This window comes from Glycine soja, chromosome 8 (assembly GCF_004193775.1).
Source record: "Glycine soja cultivar W05 chromosome 8, ASM419377v2, whole genome shotgun sequence".
NCBI classification, from domain to species: Eukaryota; Viridiplantae; Streptophyta; class Magnoliopsida; order Fabales; family Fabaceae; genus Glycine; species Glycine soja.
Window position 1 is genome coordinate 15237067 of NC_041009.1, and position 27881 is coordinate 15264947.

Sequence of the window (27881 nt, forward strand, 5' to 3'; positions counted from 1 at the left end):
TCTTGCTCCAAAATTTTGGGGGTCAAATGATGAAATAAATATATTTAAAATATTATAGTTTTATTTATAAAAAAGTTATATGCTTATAATAGGAGAGGGCCAAAAATTTGGGAGGCCATGGCTACCCCGCTCTCCCAAGAAGCTCCGGCATTGAATATAAGAATGATTGAAATTATTTAACAATCACAAAATATTTAAAAAAGATAAACTTAGATAATTAAGCAGCTAGGAGATTTATGTTTATGCATTTGATTATTTTTTATTGATAATTATTAGTTTGTTAATAAAAAAAATTAAATTTATGATTTTTTTCTGTCACTCTCTTTCTACCATCAAACCAAATTTTATATTTGCTTCCACAAAGTTTTAAAATTTTCTTTAAGTAATGCAATATATATATATATATATATATATATATATATATATATATATATATATATGTGTGTGTGTAAATTATTCCATTAATATGAAATACAATATAAAAATTCAATCTATAAATTTATTTATATATTTATTGTTATTTTTAATCCATTATATTTTATAATTATATCATTTTAATATATTAAATTTTAAAAATTTAATTATGATCTTTTAAATTTTAAAATTACATCGTTTTGGTCTTTTCATCCAAATTTCATTAAAAACCTTAATATTTTTTTGACTTTTAAGTTTTAAAACAATTAATTTATAATATGATAACTAAAAACCCCAAGACTCTCTTTCTCCGTCGAACGCCATAGGAACCTTCCATCTCCTCTCCTACACCATGTGGTGCCTCCCTTCCCTCACCCCAGATCCGTCGCGGCACCCTCCGACTTACACAATTCTTCTTCTTCTTCTTCCTCTGCTTCGATGGCCACTGTGCAACTCCAATCCCTAACCCTTGTTCACTCTTTCGCACTCCCTTCTGCCACCTTCTCCCCTCTGATCGCCGTCTCCTGCCCCCGCAACTCCGCTGCGCTACGCCGGCCTCCGGCTCTAGAACCGCTCCTCGCGGTGGAGGTGTCAAGTGCGAGGCAGGAGACACCGTTGTTGAAGGTTAGGCTTCGATTTCGTTGCGGAAAGTCGTTTAGTTTTGTTACTGTTAGAGTTGATTTGTTGTTTAGGCTTTGTGTGTGTTTTGCGATTCTTTGGTAAGAAGATAAACAAGATGAGGCATGCTGATGACAATGTTTTTTAGAAGTTTACCAGTTTAAAATAAATTAAAGATAGTGGCTAATTATAGCTGCTACTAAATTAAATCAAAATTTTTAAAATTTATAAGTTAAGAGAAAATTAATATTTTTAACAGAAATTAAAAGAAAGAATCAAATATGTACTTTGAAAACTTAAAGATGAAATTAAAATTTTGAAAACTTAATATTAAATTGATACATACATAATAAATAAAAAATGAAATTAAATCTTATTTATATCATTATTGTCCCACTAAATTAAATTTATGAATATGTCATTACTTTTATTATTTACTCAACCATGTCTGTAACTGTTGTTGTATGTCCAATCGCCAACTTTATGATCATTATTTACCGGTGATGTTTAATTGTTTTAAAGTGTCATTTCTTATATATGAATCATAGTAACTTGGTCAAAAGACTATATTTCATACAGCATTCTTGGTGGGATAATATGTGAAGACTAGATATATTATATATGACTCTTGTGTAGTTATAAGTTTATGCACATCCTAGTCTCAATGTATTATTATAAAAAATTTAACATTAATACTTAATTAGAGATGTATAAGATATAGTGTTCCATATTATCCATTTATTTTTCCGAAAAAATATACTAACTAATATTTTGTATATAAATTAATTAACATGATAACTTAACTAGAGATCTTTGTTTATGTTTTGAAGCTTTGTCGAGTATAACTGTTTTACTCGACTCAAACACAAACAAGAGGATTCTAAGGTTGGTTCGATTTTTCAAAGTGAAAGAATGTTTTGTAAATTTTTTACAAAATGCTTTAAAATCTTGTAAATTTTCAAATCTTATGATACATATGTTATAAATTTATTAAAATTTTAATTATAAAATCTTTTTAAAAAATCTTATAAATTATTACATTTATATAAAATCTTTTAAAGATTTTTTATACTAAAATAATATTTTAGAATTCTAATCTTATATATCTCTCTGAATCTATCTAATGATTAGCATACTGCCTAGTGCGTATCCGTCTAGAATCATAATCTGTACTATAGTCCCCACCACTATATATAGATAAAAGACAGCCGACAATTAGTTTTAGCCAATGAATAACTAGAAATGTAATGTTACGCTGAAGTTGATCCATCCTTCTAAACTTGGTCTAGAAGAATATTGGGAGTGTAAGATTGAAAAGAAAAGTATGGGAGGACTTGTTGTGGCAACATGATAAGCTATGTTGGGTAGTCTATGGTACGTGTCAAGAGATGGCATGACACATTCATCGCCATTGAATGAAATTTTTCTTGGAAAAGTTCATCCTTCTTTGAAGGTTAACTCTCCTTGTCTGTGTAGTAACACTTCTGTTTGTGCTTTCCCATTGTCCCCATGTGCCAACAGGATGTCGTTGTACTATGGTAGCCCCCAAAACATCCCTGTGTCATCTGAATTAATGAACAAAAAAATTAGTCATCAACCTCAATTTCTACTATATGTTGAATGAAACAAGACATAATGGCTAATGCAGGTGTTAACTTACTGAAATTTCCATAAATTGGTAGGGGTTGGTAGTTGAAACTGAAAACTTGGGTTACACTTTAGGGTGTAAGACAACCAAATTCCATTGGGAATAGTTTTTGACAAAGTTGAGGTTTGTGATTGGATCTTGACCCACCAATGCTCTTTATAACTTCGTTTCACATGTCAATGAACACGAATGGGGCACATTTGATGTGAACACTTGATCATTGGTCTGTGATTTATATGTGATAGTTGCAACATTGAAGTCTTATTAGAACTGAAAATTTGAAACAAAAAGTTAATTTGCAACATATATAACTTGATATATACAATAATAATGAAAAGAATTTAATCTCGACCATACCATAGAAATGAAGAAGCAGAAAAAAGTGAAGGTGGGAAGAATTAATTAATTACTCGACACAATCCGCTCCCGGTAGCCCTTGGCAATTACAGCTGCATGTGGGGCAAGGAACAATGGTGCTATTATATAATGTAGACAAGGAAACACAACATTTTGGAGCAGGTGATGCTAGAAATTGGGAGTAAATACAACTCACATTCCACTGTAGTGCAATGATGAATCCCCAACGTTAACATATACTAGCTCAATCTTATTTATAAGAAATAAGTTGTAGTGTAATGATATATGACGATGACTGACCCAAGACTTGTTGCCATTGATGTCCATCTTTGGTAAACTTGATTGGTGGGACTTGGAATGGTGTCCCACAGCTATAGCCAGGAATTCCAAACGTGAAATTTATAGGCATGCTAAAATTGGTGGTGTTGGTGCTAGTTGAATCATAAGTCATTTGGAAGGTGGCATTGCATTTGATTTGTCTTGTGTCACGGATGTTAATACCCCTCCTTTATAGCAATTTGCAGACTGCATGTTGTAAGGGGGCGGCATAAGATTAATAATAGTGGGCTCTTTCTCACAACAATGTGGTCTCTCTTATTGTCCTCTTAATTTTGTGCAATCCCCTTCTCCCTTGCCTTTGCTACTAACATTCCCCAAATCACCTCTTCACTTTTCCAACCAGGCTCATCCACCTGACGAAATAATTGGTAGTTGTATATTGATACCCTTACCTATGTGTCATCAAGTCATTGGAACTTAACCAAGTCGATCAGTTAATTAGTGAGCTATGACTCTGTTGTGCTCAACACATCTATCTCATCCAAGCTTTTAAATTATCAGTCGCGGTTGCCATTGTTGATATCACGACAAATTGCAAATAAATGTGTTTTCAATTGTGATCGTAATATGATAAAACCTAGATTTTGCAGTCCAAACCACAACCACAAATCATTTTTTAAAACCTTGATCTCATCGATCATTTCCTTAAGAATATAAAAAATTCGCAGACATTCTAAAAACTTTCTAATTTTATTTATTTCATCTTACTATTGATAAGTGTTATGTGTATGTCATTTGTATACTTAGCAACAATTATCTCATCTTCTCTTTTATTGCTTCTTTTGTGTTAGAACAAGAAGAATTAGGTTTTTTTTCTGAATTTTTATCCAGAAGATGCTAAAGTTAATGATTTTATAGCAATTTTGATTGTATTTTTTTGTTGAGATGCAGCAAAGGCATAGAAGAGGATTGAAGAAATGAAGTATCGCACTTAGCGCGACCTCTTCGTTTAGCGAATCAGAACCATTCAGTCCAAGCAATCTGCTTGGTGCATGAAGCCACATTAGAAGATAGATGTTGCGCGCATCTTGCAACTTAGGACGTGACCACTTAATCCAGTTGAACATGCGCGCTCAGTGCGAACGTCGCACTATGCGCACAAGAAAGTTCTGATTGACCAATCAATTGGTGGAGTATTTAAAAGGAATGAAACATTCAAAACAAATACTCGGCAACGGAGAAAGCCAAGAAGCAAAGGAGTAGGAAGCAAAAAAGTCATTGTTGAAGGGAATCCATTTCTAAAGCTCTGGTCGATCCGTTTCACTCTATTTCTCTTCCATTTTCTTTCATCTCATCTCATCTCATCTTTTATGTTTGTAGGTCTCTCATTACAATTTGAGGCTAAAATCACACGTTGTTGGAAGCTCTGCAAACTAAATCCTCTTTGATGTAATAATTCTAAACTATTTATTAATATGATATTGATATTCTTGTTCTTTCATGTGCTCATTCACATGTTTGTAGTCTGATCATCCATTTTCGTGAACTATTTTAGGAATTTAGGCATTGATAAATGTTTACATGTTAAGAACTTGTGATAGAGTGGTATTGTCTAGGCTATTTATGCATCTCTGCTCATAATGTAAATTATTTAATATAACTCTTAAGGAATTAAAAGTGATATTACGTGGTTTAAGCTCTTCCACTTGAGAGATCGTGATTAAAGTATGTTAGAAGATGCCGGAAATAATCATATTCATGTTAAAAAGAGAAAAAGTTATTGCAATTATATCAAAAGTAGTTCGGGTAAGCGAAACCTACAACACGTTCCTTAACTTGACATAATGTTATCTCACAACTTTGAACTTTTGTTTTCTTAATATTTCTGGTTTCTTGTTTTGTAGTTTTATTATATTAACTTATATTTATATTTAATCGATGAACAATATTTGATTTAAGTCACAAATTGCTTAAACATTTTATATATATATATATATAACTCTAAATACAAATAAAATTAATGTAGAATCGATACTTGATCTTCACATTTTATTATTATTTAAATTGATACACTTGCCAATTAACCAATAAATCAGAATTAGAAATGACTTACATCCCCATTATCGGACAAAAAATCCCATGTGATGATGATGCCAAAAGGATTCAACAAATCGTATCCATCTGCCAATCATAAATAATGAACAGAATAAGAATAAAAAATAAAAGATATCACCATAAGGGAAAGCTGAGAAGAAATGCTTACAAGAGGCTGGTGATATGGAGACAAGGACGGAGAAGAATATCAAAATCAAAATGTTAACCATCAATTAATATAAAGCAGGAGGTAAGAATTTGATCGATCCTCCTTCACTAACAAAATTTAAGACCGATCTGTTGAAAACTGATTTGGCTTTGGAGAAACTGTGAAAAAATTGGGTTGGCAGCTATATGTGCTAATTCAGTGCTAATCAAATCTTTGTCTTGGAATGCTTATTATGCAGAACTAACGCACAAAAGCCAAAAAAATAACCAAAGACACAACAACATTTGTAATTTGTAGTAATGGTAGTGCACTAATGCATGCTCGTTTTCTCTCTCTCTCTACCTGAACCAAAAACATAATAAAAATAAATAAATAATACTACATTTAATTTTAATGGATGTATATTTAAGGGGTCCATAACTCCATATGAGATACGTCATGTCTCGACTGAACCATTAGAATTCCAACACGCATTTGATTGTAGTATTTTTTTAAAAACATAAAGAGCTTTTCTTTCTTTAAAAAAATATTAAAGATTATTAATAATTAATTTGTTATTTTTTTAATTGAAAGGATTGAATTCTTGACTATTTATTGAATTTTAAGGGGTACATATATGGGCCTTTTTTATAATCTTTTTCACTATTTTGTCTTTTATTTGTTATTATTTTTATTTATTATCATCTAATTTCTTTAAATATCATTTTTTCATGAAACATACAAATATTTAACAAACAAAACAAATGGATCGTCATGATAAATATTATATATAAACAATTAAAATATAATGAAAAAATATTTAAAAAATACCAAATAAAAAATTGTGATATTTAAATATTAAAATAATATTTATAGCCTTTTCATTATATTTTCTCTTCAATTATAATAATCACCGCACGGAATGGTTGAATTGAAAATGTAGTACATTGCATTGAGCAATGCATGGCCCATAGACTATAGTAAAAGAGACTTAAACCAACGACAACAAACTGATATAAATTTGAACATTACATAATACATAGATATCAAATATAATTAACAAAAAATTAATTGCTTACATTTTACATTATTTATTATAAGTGTTATAAATTCCCTAATGGATGAGTACTTACTCAATTAGTTATATGAGTGTTGTAGATCCCCTTGTAGGTTGGTACTCTCCTTAATTTCTATAGAAAACAAATTAAAAGGTGATAAAAACATAGATAGATATATAAATACTATAATAATCACACAAAATATTATAATATTACAAAAAAGTTATATATATTTCAAAACTAATGATCTTATAAACACGTAGTTAAATTTTAAATGATTCTAATATTTTTCTTTAATTATTAATTAAAAATATAATTTAATATGAATATATATAAATTTATTTACTTTAAAACATATTCTATGAACACAAATAATTAAAAATAAGGATTTTTTAGATAAAAGTTAGATACATAAAAATACTATAGTAATAACATTAAATGTTATAATATTATAAAAATTATATATATTTAAAATTAATTGTTGTATAAATATATAATTAAATTTAAATTGATGCATAATATTTTATTTGAATTAATAATTAAATATAAAAATATGTAGTTAAAGTTGCACATTGATAAGGAAGTATAATAATATTAAATAATGTTAACTGACTTTGTTTGTTAGTGTAAATTCGTGTTTTCTTATATGTTAGAGTGAAAAAAAATGTTTATTTATGATAGCATCATAGTGTGTAATATATTTTTGAATTATGTAAGCTAATAACTAATATTAACTTTTTATGATAAGTGGGAAAGAAAGAACAAAACAACTACATCCTAACAAAAGGAACTCTAGAGGCCTCAGCAATCAAGTGGTGCCTAATTGCAACCGTTTAATTAATTGTTGCACAAGGGTGCAAATGAATGTCACTTTGATTGAGTAATTGGAGAGTAGTTATTCAATCAATCATAGAGATAATAACATTTGTGTATCTAAACTCTCAAGCAATACTTAAGCCATGAAAAATAGTGGGTTAAATAGTTATTTTTATTTTTAGATGTGTAAAATTCTAATGAATTTATCTCTAAAAGATGAAAATTTAAATTTTAGTTCTCTAAGAGAAAAAAAGTGTGACAAATTCATCTATCTGTTATTGTTAATGAAAGAGTCTACATGACACATCTAGGGATGAATTTGTCAGCACTCTATATATTTAGGAACAAAAATGATTATTTATTTAAAATATAATTTAATTTTTATTTTTTCTCCTCTTTTAATCGTTACAAACATGACATTACACTAAACACTAAAACAATAGGAAAGCAAGCATAAGTTAAAACAAATATAATAATAAACACAATCTATCTATTGTTTTGAAATTTTTAAAGTACTTGACCTAAAATATAAGACTCAAATAAAAATATATCGTCATTAAGTTAATCCTTATAAAAAAATGAAACTCAACTTAATTTTGTCACTACTTAATGTTGTCACAATAAAAATTTCAAAGCAACAATCAGATTATGCTTATTAATCAATATTATGTTCATTATTATGTTTGTTCTAACTTATGTTTGCTTTCAAGTATTTATTGTAATGTTATGCTTATAACAATTAAAAAAGAGAAAGATGAAAATTAAAATATATTTTGGGTAAATAGTCATTTTCATCCCTAAATTTGTAATGCGCTGACAAATTTGTCCTTAGATGTGTCTCGTAGGATCTTTCATTAATGATAATAGATGAAAGTTAACACATGAATATTTGTTGCACCTTTTTTACTTTCAGGAACAAAAATTTGAATTTCCGTCTTTCGATAGGGAATTTGTTAGCGCTCCACACATTTAGAGACAAAAATAATTATTTATCTTAAATAGTAACATACAACTCAACTTGTATAATTATAATAAAACCACAAGATCTCAAAAAACCCTTGAGTCAATGATCACCATCATGATCATGAACGACCTAACGAGACAACCAAAACTTGAATCTTGTGATTCTAAGAATAACTTCGCAACCAATATTCTCTCCTTCTTATGTATAAAAGACTCAATATTACTTGGTTTATCAAAATTTAAAAAATAGTTAATTTAATTAATAATAATAAGTTTATCTTAAATTTATGAATTTTTCTAAAATTATTTTTGTCATTAATATTTCTCTCTCTTTTAATAATTTGTCAATACATTATCTTTCTTATTTTAAGGAATATTATTTCTAATACAAAAATAATTAATACAAAAAATGTATAAATAAAATCTTATAAAAAAAACATCATTTTAAACTTAAATCTTATAAATAAGAACAAAAATTAAATATTAATCTAAAGATTAAAAAAATAGGAAAATTCAAATAAGAAAATTATTATTAAAAACAAAGGATTTATTATATTGACAATACAAATATCATATTTTAATATATTTTTAAAATAAGAGTCAAACTACAGAGTATTTTAAGGATATTAATGAACGACATTATAAATACCAGTAGTATTTTTTTATTCAAAAAGTAAGTGTCCAATAATGGACTTAATATTTTTAATATAATAAATATATTTTTTCAATAAAGAGTTATTTATGATTTTTAAACCCACGCTCTTAAGATATTTAATATATGTCTTTAAATTAATATAAGTATTTAAGAAGGTATATTTAATGTTGTTTAATGCACTAAAAAAGGTATATTTAATGTTGTTTCATTGTCATTAAAATATTCATTGAATTTGTTAAATATCAATGACTAAGCGTTCACACGTGGAGAACTATATAGTTAACTGAATGATTCATATTTAATTTTGTTTCGCGTGTAAAAATTTATTTGAAGTAACCTTAATTATGGATTGTGAATAAAATTAGTCTTTGTAATAATAAACACTATAAAATTTACAACAATTCACATATATTATTCAACTAATTAAGCTAAATTCTTTTTGATATTATCATTTATAACTCAAGTTGTATAAAAAGTAAATAAGCTTAATTGTTAATAAAAAATTAACAATTAATATTTTAGTATAATATATAATTCGATAATTAATTTATTTAGACATTGGTTAAGAGACCTAATTACCAAATTAGTGTGCCAACATCTTTTATTATTTACTTTTTTTCTAAAATAACTTGTTCACTTTAGAACAACTAAATTCATTTATTATATGTTATGACTTTAAAAATAAAAAACCAAATTCATTAATTAATAAAATAAATTTTTGATAATCAAATTTTATGTTTAACATGGAGGTTCACGATCAACACACAGACAAATGAGAGCAATATATAAAGTAGTATTCTTTGAGAAAAATGTTAGCAACACATATTTATTTTCTTCGAACACATTACTATTGCTAAAATTATATAAACCATCTTTTAACACATTTTTTTTATCATTACTCTTATATCATAAATCAAAATACATAACTTAAAAAGTAAGACACAAACTCTCCCTTTTTCAATTATACATTCTTAATATTTTTTTCTTCTCCCTCCTTTAGAGATATATTTCACATATTATTCCTACAACTAGCAAAAAAAATTACATCTCTCAATTACTTTTTTTATCTCTTTTTTGAAATTAAATTTCAATATTTTCTTAAAAAATGTCAGTACTTATAAAAAACATTCAAGATATTTTTATTATAGATTTGAATTATAATATATTTTATATTAAAAAATATTTATTTATTATAAATTTTAATTATTTATAATACACAAACTAAAATACTAGTATAACTATAAATGAATAATCAATATTAAATTCTTAATATTTTTATTTAAAAAATTTCTTGCATTAATTATTTTTTATTAAATATATTCCTAACTACTTTATAATGTTTTTAATAAATCATATATGTTATAATATAATAATCAAAACCTGTTTTCTTTCTTGTGAAGGTTGGAGAAGATGATTAACACACTAATTAATTAACTATAGAGTAAAGAGTGAATCCTAAAATTCTTACATATAATTATAAAAATAATATAAATTATTAATAAATGTAATGCTAATAATTATATTAGTAACTTTCTTAGTTATTATAAACTAAGTTAAAAAAGTCCTATATAAATAAATAAAGGTAGTATAAGAGGAAAAAATTATACTAATTAAAGAAGTTAGTTAACATTGTTAATTTATTACCAATCTCATTTAAGAAATATTTGTTTTCTATTTTTTTTATTTATCGAAACTTGATATTAAAAGTAAAATAAAAAGTAGTTAAAAATATAATTTCAATTAAATGAAAGATATTTTTTAAGATAATATCATTAAATAAAGTAAAACTAATTAATATTTGTTTATTTATTTATTTGAAGCACCATTATTTTTCCTTGACTCATAAATTAGAATCTCCAGAATTCATTTTAAGAATTGTAATATGATGTAATAAGACACGTTTTACGATGGAGATGAGACTCGTCACAACAAGCATCAAAACCATATTGGAAGTGGACACGTACACTCATGTTCTTCCACCACCATTCTATTTAAGCATATTTCCCTCAACGCAAATGCACACACATTCATCCATTCTATAATTTCCCGATGTCTGATATCAACCCCAACCAGCCACTACCAATGGATGAAGTGGTGACCTATAAGGAGTGTTGGCACAACCATGCTGCAGCACGTGGTCGTGTCATCTATGATGGTTGTCTTGAGTATCTTGTTGATCAGGACAATCTCATATGTGCTTGTTGTGGTTGCCACCGCAACTTTCATCGGAAGCACACCATTTTCAACGGCATACCTGAAACTCAAACACTAGATCGAGTGCAGGGGATGAGGCCTAAGAGAAAGAAGAGGACTACTTTCTCGTCAGAGCAAAGAAACAAGCTGATCTGTTTTGCTGAGAGTGTGGGGTGGAAACCTCGAAAGGATAAGAAGAACGAAATCCAAAGCTTTTGCTCCAAGATGGGAATGACCCGTAGGATGTTCCTTATTTGGCTTAGCAACAATCGTCACCGGGCAATCAAGAAAGCTTAGAAGTTGTTTGTTTCGCTGTCATGGTTGAATCAGTCTTGGCACTTGGTGTTAATAAGATCACTCTGTTCAAACTCAAAGTGTGTTGTTTAGGAAGTTATGGTTTCTTTTTCAGTTTTTGTTTTTTTGTTTTCACCGTCTTTTAGTTTTATTTTGTTTTCTTAATGTAACTGTAGTGCCTTGGCTTTAAGTGATCATTCAATCCATGTACCTTAATTTCTTATTTGTGTTGTTTTGGAATGTGTTTTTCATTCACCTTTTCTCTCTCTCTCTCTCTCTCTCTCTTTGAACTACCTTCGAAAAATATAATATTTTTTGTTTGGCTTGATTGTTTATTTATTGAGCCATAATGAGGTTTTATTTTGCTGAATTTCCAGAATGGGGTTTATAAGAAATATTTTTGAATAATTAATTGAGCTAATGAAGATCTTAAAATAAACAAGAGAACAAACTGCAAATGAAATCCACTTGTTTTCAATCTTAATCCTTCTTCCTTCCAATTAGAAAGCGTCACATCAATATTAATAAAAAAGTCACTGATTAATTTTATATTAGATTTGAACAAGATTAACATCTTTTGTATCTTATCTTTGTCACTTTGAAGCCAACCTCTTTGTCGTCTTCTTGTTTTGTATGATGATGGTGTGTGTGTTTCATGTTGTTCCCATTGATGAATGTGTTCTGTTGCTAAAGGTAAAAAGAAAATGAGTAGACTACAATTGAAAGGATGCATGTTTGGTTTGTATTGATATCAATAGATAAATATAGAAGTCAATTCAACAATCATACCAATTAATAAAATTCAATACAATAAAAAATAGTAGAACAAAATTTTAAAAATTAATTTATTTTGAAAAAAGGCATAAATTTAAGGTCAAGAAAGGAAGAAAGAGTTGTGATCTTGTTAGCAATGGACACAAATTAAGGAAAACAATTATGATTATGAGAATTGAGAATTGTTTAGATTAAAAGATAAGAGACATGTTGAATTAATTGAATCAAAGTGAAACAGAGACAAAACGTAAATGACGATGTTATTTTTCTTTAAATGTAATGTAAAATATGATGGCATTATTACCATGACACTCTAATTGGAGATGACAAGGTCATTTTTGTCAACAACTGCAATATGATTAAATTAGTCTACAATTTATATCTTCAATTATTTTTGTATATTTTTATCTATTTCTACAATTTTAATATTAAAATGAAAAACGTATTCTATAAAATTAAGATATATTACTAATTAAATGACATTAATGAAATTCACTATCAAAGTCAACATTTATTTCAAATCGGTAGAACTAAGTTATAAATTAATAAGAAAAAAAAAACCCCTTCCTTACTAACTCTTGTTGTCACAATAATCCGTCACCTTAATCCCCTCCCTTTTACACTATTAAAAATAACCTTTTTAACGATGGTTGAAATGCACTTTCAACGACGGTTGTCAACAGTTGTTGCCAATGACGTTAAAAGTGAAACATGTTTTACGACGGTTCTATAAATAATCATCGTCAAAATGCGAGGTTTTTAAGACGGTTATTAACCACTAAGACAATTATTACGAAATAATCATCTTAGAAAGTGATTTTTATTAGAGGTGGGTAAACGAGCCCAAGTCCATGGACTGACCCGCGGGGCCCGCGGTCCGCACGGGTTACAGACCAATTTTTTTAAACGGTCCATGGTTATGTCTTATTTTTGGGTCCGCCCTGCTTAACTCGCGAACTATGCGGATTTTGCCCGCAGGGTCCGCGGGTTGCCCATAGCCCGCATTAGATTTAATTTGTGTGATCCTAACCCAATTATATTAGGTTTGATTTTCTCTTTTTCATTTTAAATTTTTCTTTTAAAATAACAGATAAAGAAATATATTAGATAAAATGATATAAAGATAAAAATAAAAAAATTAAATTAAAAGATGATAAAGATAAAAAAGATAAGATAAGAAAAATAAAAGATTTAAATCTTCCTTTTTTATATTTTCTCGATCTTTTTCTCTTTTAATCTATCATTTTCATATCTGAAAGTCATAAATAATAAAAATATCAATTCTTATTATTTAAGCCAAAAATAATTGTTAAATAAATATTTTTAAAGAAATTTCAATATATTTTTATTATAAAAAATAGCTCATATCATATTTGACAGTTATCATTGTAGCAGACTAAGAACACTTTTTCTCCTCACGTGTGCTTAACAAATATCGAACTAGGCTTCTTGTTGATAACGTACAAGTCTTGATATATACTAAAAATTGGTTACTAGGATTTGATATGCAAGGTAAATAATATGTAATAATTATTGTCTTTTAATCACTTAACTTGACTTTATTCTAATATGAAAAATATGGAGATGGAGAAGGCTCAAGCTACTTCAAATATGAAATCATTTGTTGTTGGAGATGTTTAAATTTCATATTTTAGATTTATTGCTTGAATTTTCTTTTGTTAAGACATTATTTATTTTATTGATGTAATTGAAAAATTATTGAGATTTTATTTAGATTTGTATTAAACTTAATTTAATTGTATTATATTTTTATTAAAATTAAAATTCTTTTAAAATTAGCCTGTTTGACCCGCAGGGTCCGCGGGATGGGGGCGGACCAATTTATTTGGTCCGTGGAAGAAGCGGGGCAGACTGGTCCGGTTTGCTACCAATGCGGGCTTATGCGGGCGGGTCTTACGCAAGACGAACTGACCCGCTTACCCACCCCTAATTTTTATTAGATATAACATTCTAAGGCAGTTTTTAAAAACTGTCGTAGAATGTGCGTCGTAAAATGCATTTTTCATTATAATAATTACAAAAATGTCATCGTCTCACTTTCTAAGACAGTTTCCTAGAGAACCGTCGTAGAATAGGTGTCGTAAAAAGTTAAATTTGTAGTAGTGTTAGAGCCCACTCTCTTACTTTGTACCTGTAATTGAAAGTTTAAAAATTTATTTATTTTTAAAAAAGGCAAAAATATTCCAAGGTCATGAGAGGAAGAAAGGGTGTGTGATCAAGTTACACGGGACACGAATTAAGGAAATGGTAAACCTTCTGAAAATTGTTTAGAATCTCAAATGAGAGATGTGTTGGATTCTTTGGATCAAAGTGAATTGAAAACAAGACACAAAAATAGTTAATTTTCTCCAAATGCAATGTAAAATTGAGGTGACACTTTTATTTGACATGACACTCTCTTATTGGAGAGGACAAGTGATTTTTGTCCACAAACTATAGTAGGATTCAATTAATATACATTTATATCATTGATTATTTTTGTGTATTTTTTATTTATTGCTACAATATTAAAATAGAAAACGCATTCCATAATAATAAACATATACTACTAACTAAATGACATTAATAAATGCCACTATTAAAGTAAACATTTTTTAGACCGAAGGTTAGAAAACAATTAGATAAAAAAAATCCCCCTTCCAACTCTAATTGTTGTTGCAAGAGTCCATCATCCCAACCTACCCTTTAAAGCCTTTTCGCCTACTTCATTCTTGTAGTCAATGAAACCAAAAGGCTCCTCCACAACTACCTCTTCTTTCTCTTTCTTTTGTTTGTTATATTTGTTTAACTTTTTTTTGAATCCCTTAACATTTAGGTCCTTACTTCATCTTCTTCTTTGGTCTCAAAATCAATGACATCAAACTCGCCTTATATGTAATGTTCTATAGGTAACATTATTTATCTCATTTGGTTTAGTCTCATTATGTTGCGGTGCGCTTGAATGTTTGTGTGTGCAAGTTTTATGTTGCAGACACGAGGAAGGATAGCATCGAGGTGTTTAACCATAATTGTGGCAATTGGGAACCCAACGATAATGAAGGATCCATTTGTGGGGGACTTCCTTAACAAGGTTAAGGTGCCAAGAACAAAGATTGAGGACTGAAAGACAAAGAAGGTTATGAGGTTCATGAAGAAGTAAATAAATATTATTAAATATAAGGCTTGAATGCAACTTTGGTCCCCTTTTTTTGTCCAATCTTTAATTTTTGTGTCTTTATTTTAAAATAGGGACATTTAGTATCCTATTTTTAAAAATTCCGCAATTTTGGCCAAATATTCAATTTTCCATGCATTTTATTTATTTTATTTTGGTTTATTGAATCTTAAACCTAACATATCCAATAAGGTACAATCAAGAAATGAAATAAATGTAGATAAATTTGAGGATTATACCAAAATTGCATATTGAGTTGAACAGGGGACCAAAGTTATATTTAAGACTAATTATAACTTACTCCAAGAGTAAGTTATGCTTAACTTCACTTAATAATTATTTATAAACATTAAATATTATTAATCTGACCATTTGTTTGAGAACTCACCTTAAATAGATCAGATATACAGTAAGTAAAAAAATAAGTTGAGTCCATCTCCAAATTCTAAAATACTGAATCTTATGAGAATTGTCCAAATTTTGAAATGTAAATCTTCTGTCCAAATTTTGAAATTGGAGATGCATTGAATTGGTTGGGTTGACGTGAGGCAGAGATAAGAGACAAAACGATATTAATGTTCTCCATATGTATTATAAATTTGAGGTAACATTTTTAATTGATGTGATAGTCTCTAATTAGAGGGTATGGGTGATTTTTGTTCACAAACAACAATAGAATTCAATCTGTGATTTATCTCATTGGTTATTTTTGTACATTTTTATTTAGTTTTATAATAAGAAAATGAATTTATGAATTGAAAATGTGTTCCTTAATTTAGTGACAATGTGGTGTGTGTGTAACTCCTTTGATAAAATAAATATGCAAAGTTTATTTTTCCATACAAAAATTAATATAATGATATGTTAGTAAGGAATTTATGAAGGTATAAATCCTTTCATCATCTCAGGGGGAGAATGAAGAGAATAAGCCATCGAAAAAACATTTTGAGCATTCTAATGTATCAAAAGCCCATTTTGAAAATTTGAATGAGAAGAAAATTTTCTTTGATCCCTTTGTTGACATCCTTATTGAGAGTAACACCTCAAAAGTTATTTACATAAAAATGCTAGTATCTTTTTGCTTGATTTAAATAATATAAGTGTTGTGTAAATGTTTTTAGTAATTACTTACATAAGTGATATTTTGGTTATAACCGAAGAGAGTTAAAATTGGATTTTATGAAGTGAGAGAAATAAAGAATTTTTTGAGCCTAGAGTGTGGTGTCAACTGAATCATGGTATGAAAATGGATCAATTGCATGTCTTTTCAAGTTTTTTTCATAAGTGTTTTGATAATATCACATGTATATAGAATCATAAGTCAGATCTTCATCATAATGCATGTATGTTTATCAAATTATATGTGATTGTATGACTATGATACAAATAATTTTGACATGTGAAATAATATATGCATTTAATTGCTCTCTATCTTTATATTGTTATATGTGGTGAGATGCATCAGAGTCTCTTACCTGATTGTGTTGTTTATGTTTGGGTTGATTGTCATTATAGGTAAGGTTCAACACTATGGTGAAATGTATTATTTTTTTATTTTTAATTTTTTTTATCATCATTGTTGACATGACATTGTTAATGAGATATTTTTATTATGTGATATTGATGATATGATATTATATTGAGGTGATATGTCATCTTTATTGATGTGATACACAATATAACATTACTGGGACATCATCATTAATGATTTTTTTGTAATAGTGATTAACTCCAAAAATTAAAAATAAAAAATAGAAATTTGCGTAAATTGAACTTAATAAAAGAACTTAGCATACCAAAATTGAGAAAGTGCCAACTTATCGGTCCATTTTTATATTTAAGCCTTTGTAATATTTATTTATTTATTTAGCTATCATTAAAATAATCTAGTATTATTTAAATAATATTTTAAGAAAATATGCTTTTTATTTTAGTTTTGATTAGAAGGATTAGATAGAGTTCCAAGTTGACGCGGCTTGATCCAACATGACACCATTCAATTGGGCCAACTCAATTTGCACAAACATTTGATAAACGAGAAGAAAAAAATGTATAAAAATCAACATTCAAACACTGAACATCCATTACATTAGAATTCAGATCCAAATGCAGGAGAGAGAGACAAGAGAATGGACGCTTTTGATTCTGTGTTTGATCCGCTAAGGGAATTTGCCGAGGGAAGCCACAAGCCCTTTTCTTGAAAGATTATGACACATTGAATCCCTTGGCCATTTAACTAAGGTGCATGTTGTTGTCAATGACTCCTGCTATCATCAACTTATGAGCCTCTGACATATATAAATTCTGCCATTGCCATCACAAACCATCTTTTAATTCTTTGAATTTATGACATGATTCTTTAATTGGTTTGTGATCACAGGTTAAAATACTCATGCCGTGATTGAACCATTTCTCATAGCAACAAACAGGCATCTCAGTGTGCTGCACCCTATTTATAAACTTTTGTTGCCTCACTATCGTGACACCATGAATATCAATGGACTTGCAAGACAATCGCTTGTCAATGCAGCTAGCATTATTGAGCAATCGTTTCTGCCCGGGCAATTCCCTGTGGAGATGTCTTCAGCAGTTTACAAGGGTTGGGTTTTCACTGATCATGCCCTTCCTGCGGATCTTATTATTGATACTCTTATATACCACTAATTAAAATTTTCATTTATTTGATACCAGCATTGTGTATCCTTTTGATCTACATCTTTTATTTTGTATGCACTGTTAGTGTAAACCAATAAGAAATCATGTAGTTTATAAATCATGCTAGATCTTAACTAAGTTATCATAGATTTTAATTTGTGATTGGATTATAATATAAAAACCCTTTACACCATCCTACATTTACTAGTTTTTGATATTAAAAATGTTAAAAACTAATACAATTACAGTATTGAAGTTAAGGAGTGTTGAGAGAGTCAAAATTCGTTTCAACTATCTTTATATCTGAAAAAGAAAAAAGACATATTTGCTGTTAATAACAAGTTGTTTGTTATCCCCTTGATGCAGAGGAATGGCAGTGGAGGATCCATCCTCTCCCTATGGGCTTCGCCTTGTGATAGATGACTACCCTTATGCTGTTGACGGGCTAGAGATATGGAGTGCAATCCAGACATAGGTTACTATGTCTCCTTGTACTATCCCACAGAAGATGCAGTTAAGAAACTCTCGGAAGTGCATGCTTGGTGGAATGAAGCTGTTGAGAAGGGTCAAGATGACTTGAAAGACAAGCCATGGTGGCCTAAGTTAAACACCCTTCAAGATCTGATTCACATTTGCAGCATTATCATATGGTGAATTGATCAGCAATCATCAGAAGGCTTATTTGAGAACAATTACAAGAAAGATCGAGGCCCTTGTGGACCTAACAGTGATCGAGATATTGTCAAGGCATGCTTCTGATGAACTCTACCTCGGACAAAGGGGCAATCCAAATTGGACTGATAACAATTAAGGCAATTCAACCCTTTAAAAAGTTTGAAAAAAAGCTTAAGGAAATTGAGGACAGAATCTCTGGGAGAAACAAGAATTCAAGCATTAGAAACCGTACTGGACCGGGGCAGATGCCCTACGCTGTTCTTCTTCCTACCAGTGGAGAAGGCCTCACTTTCAGAGGAATTCTAATAGCAACTACATAATACCTGAAGCTAGCAGCAACAGCAACAGACCCAAAAGAGCCATCAGGAAACCCACTTACCTCAACGATTACGCGTGAAAGCATGAACCAGCTAGCTATTCCGTTATTCCAATTCCACTACTCTATCCCCTAATTCTGTTATTACAACAATATCCATTCTGTTATAACCATACCTGTGTATCCTCTTGATAGAATCATTCACCAAGACCTTAGATTGGTGATCAACAATTCAGTATAAAAGCATGAGAATAGTAATAAAATGGACAGACTTTTCTCCTTCTTCGTTTTCCTTCTTGTCTCCAGTTAGCTATCGAATTCCCAACAGCATCTCTATCTATCTAACAAGACTGCGTCGTCATGTGTGGTTTTCTTTCTTTCCAACGTACCTCTCATTGACAAATAAACGTGCAAGCTTATTCTATGCATGCTTAAGTTTTGTATGTGGATGCTGTCTTGTTTTCTTATTTAATTAGTAGGGAGTTGTATCAGTTTATGTTTCATGTTCACCCGTATCTAAGCTTGATATCCTGAACTATGAATGTCAAATCAAATTTCTCTATCTCACCAACTTGGATTTTCCATGGACCTGTTACATATCTTGACTTTGAATTGGGTACCCGAATTCCTCCCCTTACATTTTTCTAACCCCCCAACAAAAGAATGAGCTTCATTTTTTTATGATTATTATGTTGCGAAGAGCTTCTTGGTGATTAGATGGCAATCTGTTAGACAAATGAGTTAATTACCTACAGAGATATTTTGAATTTCAAGTTATTTTCAAATCCTTTTATTGGCCACTTTAGTGCATGAGGCCCTGGAACTAGCTAGAGTTGATTAGTGCACATGTTATTAAGCTTGGGCCTAATAAAGACACAGGAATATAAGATATCTTGAAACTAATGCCTCCAAAAGTGAAAGAACCAGAGCACCTAGTTGTGGAATATTCATGAACATTTCAAGAATTTTGTTGCAGAACTGACGAGAGAATGCGATAGGGAAAGCAGTATGGGATCCTGGAGAAGGATTTACAAGATCAGCTCATAAAAGAAGATAAAAAGGTAATGTAGAAACACCTATCATACTTTTATAATAAAAAAATATTTTATTTTAGTTTAAGTAAATATTTATAGTGTTTTTTACATTTATATTTATTTAAAAAACGATAGAATTTTTACATAATCAGTTATAAATTTTTTAATCAATTTAAAAATAGATTCCATAATTTAACAGCTAAGAATGTTCTAACAATCATTTCACTTACATATTTATTAAAAAAATATCATATTATAGTAATTAATAAAAAGGCATAATTAAAATTCACTAAACGTAATTATAAAAATTTGTAAAAGTCATTTCACTTACATATATAACGGTTTGTACATGATAATGTACAAATTATTTTTATTATTGATGCATATATTATTTATTTATTATAGTTAGTTCTTTTTTAATTTTTAAATATTAATATAAAACATAAAAGATCATCACATACATTATAAGAGTTCAAATATTAATTAAATTAATATATACACAATTAAAAATATTTTTTTAATAAAATATAGACTAATAGATCGATCGAATTAAAATATTTAAAATATGGTTAAATCGATTCTCAAAATATATTAAGTGCATGCTTGATTTCATGTTAGATTACTCAGTCTAATGATGAAATATCAGTTAACATAATTTTAGATAAATTTTTATATGTAATTAATTTCACATTGAAGAATTGATCGATTATGCATCTATAATTGATTATAAGTTAAAATAACTTTACTTTTTGTTAGCATTTAATGAATTTTTTTATACAAAATTTTACTATAAACTTGATTTTATAATAAAAAATTCAAACCTAATAAAATCCCTCCTTACTTCAAAATTAATTCTAACTGGAACTAATTTTATAAAATTAAGTTTGTTAAGGCTGCTATAGACACACTTCAAATTTGATTTCTAAATCATAAATCTTAGAAAATTACTTTCGGACAGATAACATTGACACTCATCGTAACGAAAAAAAAAGGCTCAGTATATTGCATATTATTATGAAGACAATGGAACATGTTTTTAAATGTACGGGAAAGCGCAGGCTATATGATCACACAGAACATACTGTTTCAGTTTCAGGTAAGAAACAATGGGACATGTTTTAGATGTGGGATCACAAAGAACATACTGTTTTAGGACAGAAACAAGTGGGGCATGGCAGTAATTTGCATGGATAAGATTTTGAAGGGAAAGATTTTCAATAAATATATGATATATAAATTATATATGGAAGATATGGATATTAATTGGATAATAATCATAGAGTACGTGCAACCAATTATGTCAGACAACTTGCATGTAGACCAATAGATGTTGCCAATTGGGATTCTCAAATGGTCCTGTTGCATATATATCTTTTCTTTAACCATATATGATATACCTTTTATTAATTAAAAGCAACGGGCGTGTAACTAGAAAATTTTCACAATATGTTTTATTTTGTGGTGTTTTAAGAAAAATCATTTCACTTTTCCATGTTAATAAGGCCAACAGTTGCAATCTAAAGCAAGAAGATAAAGATGAAGGAGAGTCTACTATAGTCATTAGTCATTAGTCATTGTCAGAAGTCAAGGACAAGATAGATGAAACAATGAAGGAAGAAAGATGTTAGCTCTACCTACTTTCATGCCTAAGTTAACTATATTTAAAAGGCGCATTAATAAGCCTTACAGAAGGATCATAATACGTCTTCCAGATTTTTTCACGTCAAATTCCAATTTTACGTGAAAGCTACAATTCATTGCTTCAAGATTGAGTGAATTTATTATGTCAACTAATGCCATTTTTTTTTTAATAACTAATGCCAAACCAAACATACATGTATTGTATTCGATAAAAACGTGAGAAAGTGCGTCGAAGGTGGAACTGTGACAGGCACAATAGCTAGTCGTAGTTTGGCTGGAAAAAAAAGAGCTAGTCGTAGTTCCATGTTGTAGAATGTAGATAGTTGACAGGCACATCGATCTGCTGAATGTGAAAAGGAGAAAAATAATGTGTGAAACCAATTTTTTTCTATCATTAAGTGTGAAACCAAACTATTAATAAAGGAAAAAAAATAATGTGTGCAACCAAATTATTAATGCCACCCCAGTCTGCTTTGCTTCAGTTCAGAGTACCAGTGCTACGACCGGTGAGAGGGAATTTAATATTTCTATTATTAAAATATATTCTTCGTTCTTATCTTATAAATATTTAAAATTTATTCTTATGAAAATTTTAATATATTTTTTATCCTCACAACAAAATGTAAACAAATTGTAAATATGTAATATTTTAATTCAAAGTTGAATTCAAGATATTTAATCTTATGTGTCAATGACACTATAAATTCTTAAGTTCTAATTAGAACGACATGATAGATAGGATTTTTTAATTCATATCAAAGTTAAAATATCATACATTTACATTTTATGATGATGAAAAATATAAGAAAATTTTATAGAATAAATTTTGAATATTTTGATATTAAAGGAAAAATATATATTTTAATTTATTTTTATGAATGTTTTATATTTTTTTATAGATACTTACTGATCTTGTTTGATATATTTTTTCAGATTTTTTATATTCCACTATTTATCATCAATTCATCCCATTTAAAAATTTAATCCTTGGTTTGACCGAATAATTTTAAAAAAATTGAATAAATTTTGTATATTAAATAGAAGTTTATTTTTTTTTTAAAAGATACATTCTATTTTTTTTCTTATTCGATATGTTTTTAAAAATTTTAATATATGTTTTCTAATATTTTTATCTGAATTTATTTTATGTATTTTATAAAATTTTGCTCTTAAATATTTTGTCTTTTACATTTTATTTACCTTTTGAAAATAATACGTTTTTTTTAAATATTCTGTAAGACAACTACATCAATAAGTGACATGTGACATACAGTTTTCTTAACAACCTTAAAATAATAATTAAGAAATTAATTAATGTATTATCAATTACAGTAAAAATGTTTTTTTAAGAGACTAAAAATGTTACAAAATATGCTTGTGCAATTATTACTCTTAAAATAATGATTAACAAAAGGCTTAAATATAATTAGGTTCCTCTATTTTGTTTGATTGACCATTATGATTTTTTTATTTTAAAATTAAAATATTTAATCTTCTAATTTAAAAAATATATGTAATTTTAGTTTTCTCATTTTAAAATAAAGATATTTAATCCTCCTATTTTAAAAAATTTATAATTTTGATCAAATTCTCAATTTTATCTATATTTTATTTCTTTTCTTTTGGTATAATTAAACTTTAAATCTAACTTTTTCATTTAAGTTATCATAAAAAATGATTTAATTAATTACAAAGTAAGAAATTAAAAAAATAAAAATAGGTAAAGATTAAACCAAAATTATGAATTTTTTAAAATAAAGAAACTAAAATTATGAATTTTTTAAAATATGGGACCAAATATTTATATTTTGAAATAACATAACTAAAATTATAATTTTTAAAAAAAATAAAAAGACCAAATTTCTCAATTCTAAAATAGAAAGATCAAAATTATGAATTGAATAAAATATATAAATTAAAATTATATTTAAGTCCTAATAAAATTCAATGTATAAATGAATTTAATATTAATGTTTGTTAGACTTTATTCTAATTTGGCGCTAGTGCCAAGTGGGATAGTGACAAGTGACAAAATTGAATTTTGATGAATTTATAAGAAAAATTATTAATTTATTTATTAAGTGAAGTCATGAAATGTAACTCGACTTCAGTTTTTATTTTCAACCATGTTTAGGAAAGTAATCTTTTAAAGTGAGTTGATACGTACCGTTTAATTATTTATTAGTCGAGATTAATCTTTCTTTAAGATTTTTAAAATAAAAGAAAAAGACAAATGAATCCGGCCCTCTTTCTCGTGTCACCTTTTTCTCTCTTTGTTGTCTTTTTCATTCGCCATTCCTCTCACAACAAATCCCGTGAGCTCGAGTATCGGTGAAGGGCAAATTGGGCAATCCCACTGTTTTAATGTGTCTTATGTCTAACTCACTAGTTTTGACATTGGCTTATTGATAAAGAGTTTGGATAATATATACTAAGTATTAAGTTCTATCTTTATAATAATAATAATAATAATAATAATAAAATGTTTCTCTGGATCTCTGGTCTAGTCCTGATTTTTTCCAACACCTCAGTGTAAAGCAAAATCACCATGTATAGCATATTTGATACGGAAAAACAAGGTTTTAATGAATAGCATACTGATAAAAAAAAAAAAGAGAAAATAGGAATAGGATGACCTTGATTTGGGTATGGTTTGTGTCCTGAAGTGGGACTCATGTACTTTAATTTGGCTTCTTGTTTCCCTGCTATGCGTGGCCACTTTGTTACAAACTTGCCAACATTCCATAAGTATTTTTAATAGGAATTTTTTAAGTAGATTTTTTTTTGTGTTTTCTACACTATTATGTTATTGTATAAAATTTATACAATTTTATTTTAATGATAAAAAACTTCAAGGAGTTCACATTTTTATATTTTTTATTTTCACTTAATTATGATATTATCATATGTCAGATAAACATTATTTTTTATTGTTAAAAAATAATTCTTGATGTAAGATATAAATCTTATTTTTAAGAAACTTTTTATATCACATAGATTTGTTCCAATAAAAAAGAAATCGTTGCATTACTTAATAAACCCTTAAAAAACTTCCATTTGGAGATAGTTTTAGATTTCACCATCAATAGGTTTAGTTTACATTTGGAATGTATCGATAATCAATAGAAGAAATATAGAATAATTTTAAAAACAATTTAACATATACTATACTAGTAATGGTATTGGAAATCGGTGGAATGCATGGTTTTTTAGTAAATAAAAGAATAAAATATTTAATTTTTTTAAAAACAAAAATAAAATACGTTAAAAAAATAAAATAAAGGTATCTAATAATTGACATGTGTCGACATTTAAACAGATTATATACATAATACAATTTGTGAATTTTATACCCTTTATTTTAATTTAAAATTTTCATTTTTATTTTCACCCTTTTTATTTTTATCTTCTAAATTAAACACAATATAAGATGAAACACCAAGATCCCATTCACAATTGGATTTTGATCATTTACAAATAATTTCTTATCTATTTCTCTCATATTTTCCTCAACCAAACATGTTAAAGAATTAGGAAAAGAATTTGTCTATCACATGACTATCATATGTAAAATAATAAAATAAAATATCGACAATTTGATAGTCAAGTCTTGTTAAAACATTGTGTATTATTATTTTACAAAAATCATGTGATAAGAGATATAAGATTAATCTAATAATTAAGAAATGAAGAAAGAAAATAAAAGATCATGAGTTCAAATCTTCAAAGTGATTTTTCTGAAGTAGTATTTTTATGTTTATTCTAATTTTTGCATATAGTACATTCTAATTAAGGAAAATTTGTCATTTCCTATTTTTTGTATATTTCAATTTTTCAAATAAAATATTTTATAAAAAGTTAATAAAAATAAATGTTACCTTATAATATATTTTATATTTTTTTTATATTTTAGTTGTTTCAAAATTAGATTTAAATGATTTATTTAATAAAAATAGTATACTACACTACCTTAAAAAGGAGCATTCAAATATTCATTTATAATTTTATCCAAAAAATTTATCCCATTATTCTATAATAATCGTTATGTAAGAAAAAATTAAGAATATATTCTAAAATAATTATTATTTTAGTTTTTAAATATAATATTAATTATTTTTCACTTACATTTCTTATAAAATTAATAATATGAACTATAATAAAATTAATAATTTTATTTTATCTATTTCTTAATGTTTTTATTTATGAAAAATATTTAAGAGACCAAGACACAAAGAGACGGATGACATATTTAAGAGTTAATTACAATGAACATTTATGTGATTTGTTTTTATTGTATTTATCTTTCTTATCTTTTTTTATATTACTTTTAACCTCATGTTATTTTTTGCAAATTTTTTATTATTAAATTTAATAAAAAAACATTCATTTATAAAAGAAAAAATAAAGCCAAAAGAAAATGATCTTTAAACAGTGACATGAAGAATTTTGTGAGATAACTATTTTAATATCTAATTATATATAATTTTTTTGGTTTAGTTAATTAAATTTTAAATCTAAATTTAGTTTCTTAAAATTTAATGTAAATTATGTTATATACATATTTTTCATCAATCAGTTTAATGTAAAACAATTACAAAATTAAAAGGAACGAATTCAATATTTAATTAGGTAATTGTGACTCATGAATAGTCATCTCCGACATTGATGTCTCCTACTAATTTATCTGCTGTGGCCTGTAGGTAATGAATGCGAACGATTTGGGTCATTTTAATTTATTTTAAGTTTGTTTTATTAAAATTTCTTGTTATTCATGTAAAATTTACTACTTATTCTATTAAGATAAGAATTTTCTAATATGTAATCCGTGAGCCGTGCCGTGCGATATGTGAAGGTGATGTACAGGTTGTGACGTGCACCACTTTGCCGTGTTGTTAAATGGTTGCTTCTAGAAAGAGCTAAGTTTTATTGCTTTATTTATTTATTTTCAATTTTTTTAGTTTATTGAGCAATGATATACTTCCCTTCCTTCTAGAAAGAGCTAAGTTTTATTGTTTTATTTATTTATTTTCAATTTTTTTTAGTTTATTGAGCAATGATATACTTCCCTTCGCAACCGCACTTAAAAAAAAAGTTAATTTAATTAATTATATTATAATTTTATTTATTTATTTATATTAATATTTCAATAAAAAATAATTAAATAATAATATATAAAGACAAAAATAATTATGCATCTAAAAATTAAAAAATAATCTTATAATTAATGACGAAAAATGTAAATATTTATATATTATATACATTGACCTTCCTAGCATACTCTCATCTAATTTTTACTGGAGTATGATAGTATCTTATACAATTTTTTTAAACAACAAAAACAATAACTTCTTGTCTATTAGTAGATTTACTTAAGATCAATATTATAGTAATTATGCCGTTGCTTTTATCCGTATTATTCTCCACATTTCTCTCTCCAAATCTGATGGCTCGACACCCTGGTAGAGAAGCTCAGCCTTCACACTCTTACAATCACCTTCTAAAATTTATTTTGAATTTGTTTTTTTTTTCTAGAATTACACATAATATTAATTATTAAGAAAATTATTTTTCTTAAATATTTTTATTGAGTTTAATTCTTTTAATCTTTCTTATATATCATTCATTAATATATGCATTTATTTCTGCTATACATGTGAATAGGGAAAAAAATAAAGCTTCCAACATAAGACAAAATTAGACTCTCACAGCAGAGTCTAAAACATTAATATAATTCACTTATTATTTATTGAATTTAAAGAAGTCACTCATAATTAAGAATATTTTGTGAAAAAAGATTAACATAAAAAAATATGTTTAGTATTAGTTGTTATGATGAAAAAGATAGTCACAAGTATGTTAGAATTTTATACAAGGTAATTAATAACTACATGACAAAATGATGTTATTATTAAGCTATTAACTCCAAGTTAAATAAGGATATCGTGCCGAAACGTGTTGGTTATAAAACGAAGAAACTCCTTAATTTAAAGGGAAACCCTTGCTAATAATCAATGTTCTCTTATCATGTTAGTTGGAAAGAATAAAAAATGCGAACCTTTCATTTTCCTCGGAAC

At 27.5% G+C, this 27881-nt stretch overlaps 1 protein-coding gene, 1 long non-coding RNA gene and 1 pseudogene across 2 annotated transcripts; all 3 read left to right on the plus strand.

Annotated features, from left to right (window-relative positions):
• Window positions 1–693: 693 nt before the first annotated feature.
• Window positions 694–4829, plus strand: LOC114424267. Its single transcript, XR_003668964.1, has 2 exons — window positions 694–1038; window positions 4268–4829. It is a non-coding gene; the product is annotated as an uncharacterized LOC114424267 (long non-coding RNA).
• A 6244-nt stretch (window positions 4830–11073) lies between these two features.
• LOC114421588 (zinc-finger homeodomain protein 6-like) lies at window positions 11074–11760 on the plus strand. Its single transcript, XM_028387596.1, has one exon. The coding sequence runs from the start codon at window positions 11100–11102 to the stop codon at window positions 11538–11540; it is 441 nt and encodes a 146-aa protein (XP_028243397.1). The 5' UTR covers window positions 11074–11099; the 3' UTR covers window positions 11541–11760.
• A 2377-nt stretch (window positions 11761–14137) lies between these two features.
• Window positions 14138–19431, plus strand: LOC114423938 (annotated as a pseudogene).
• The last annotated feature ends 8450 nt before the right edge of the window (window positions 19432–27881 follow it).

Excerpts from the sequence above, each read along its gene's own strand:
- LOC114421588 (XM_028387596.1), top strand. The coding sequence starts at position 11,100 with ATGTCTGATATCAACCCCAACCAGCCACTACCAATGGATGAAGTGGTG.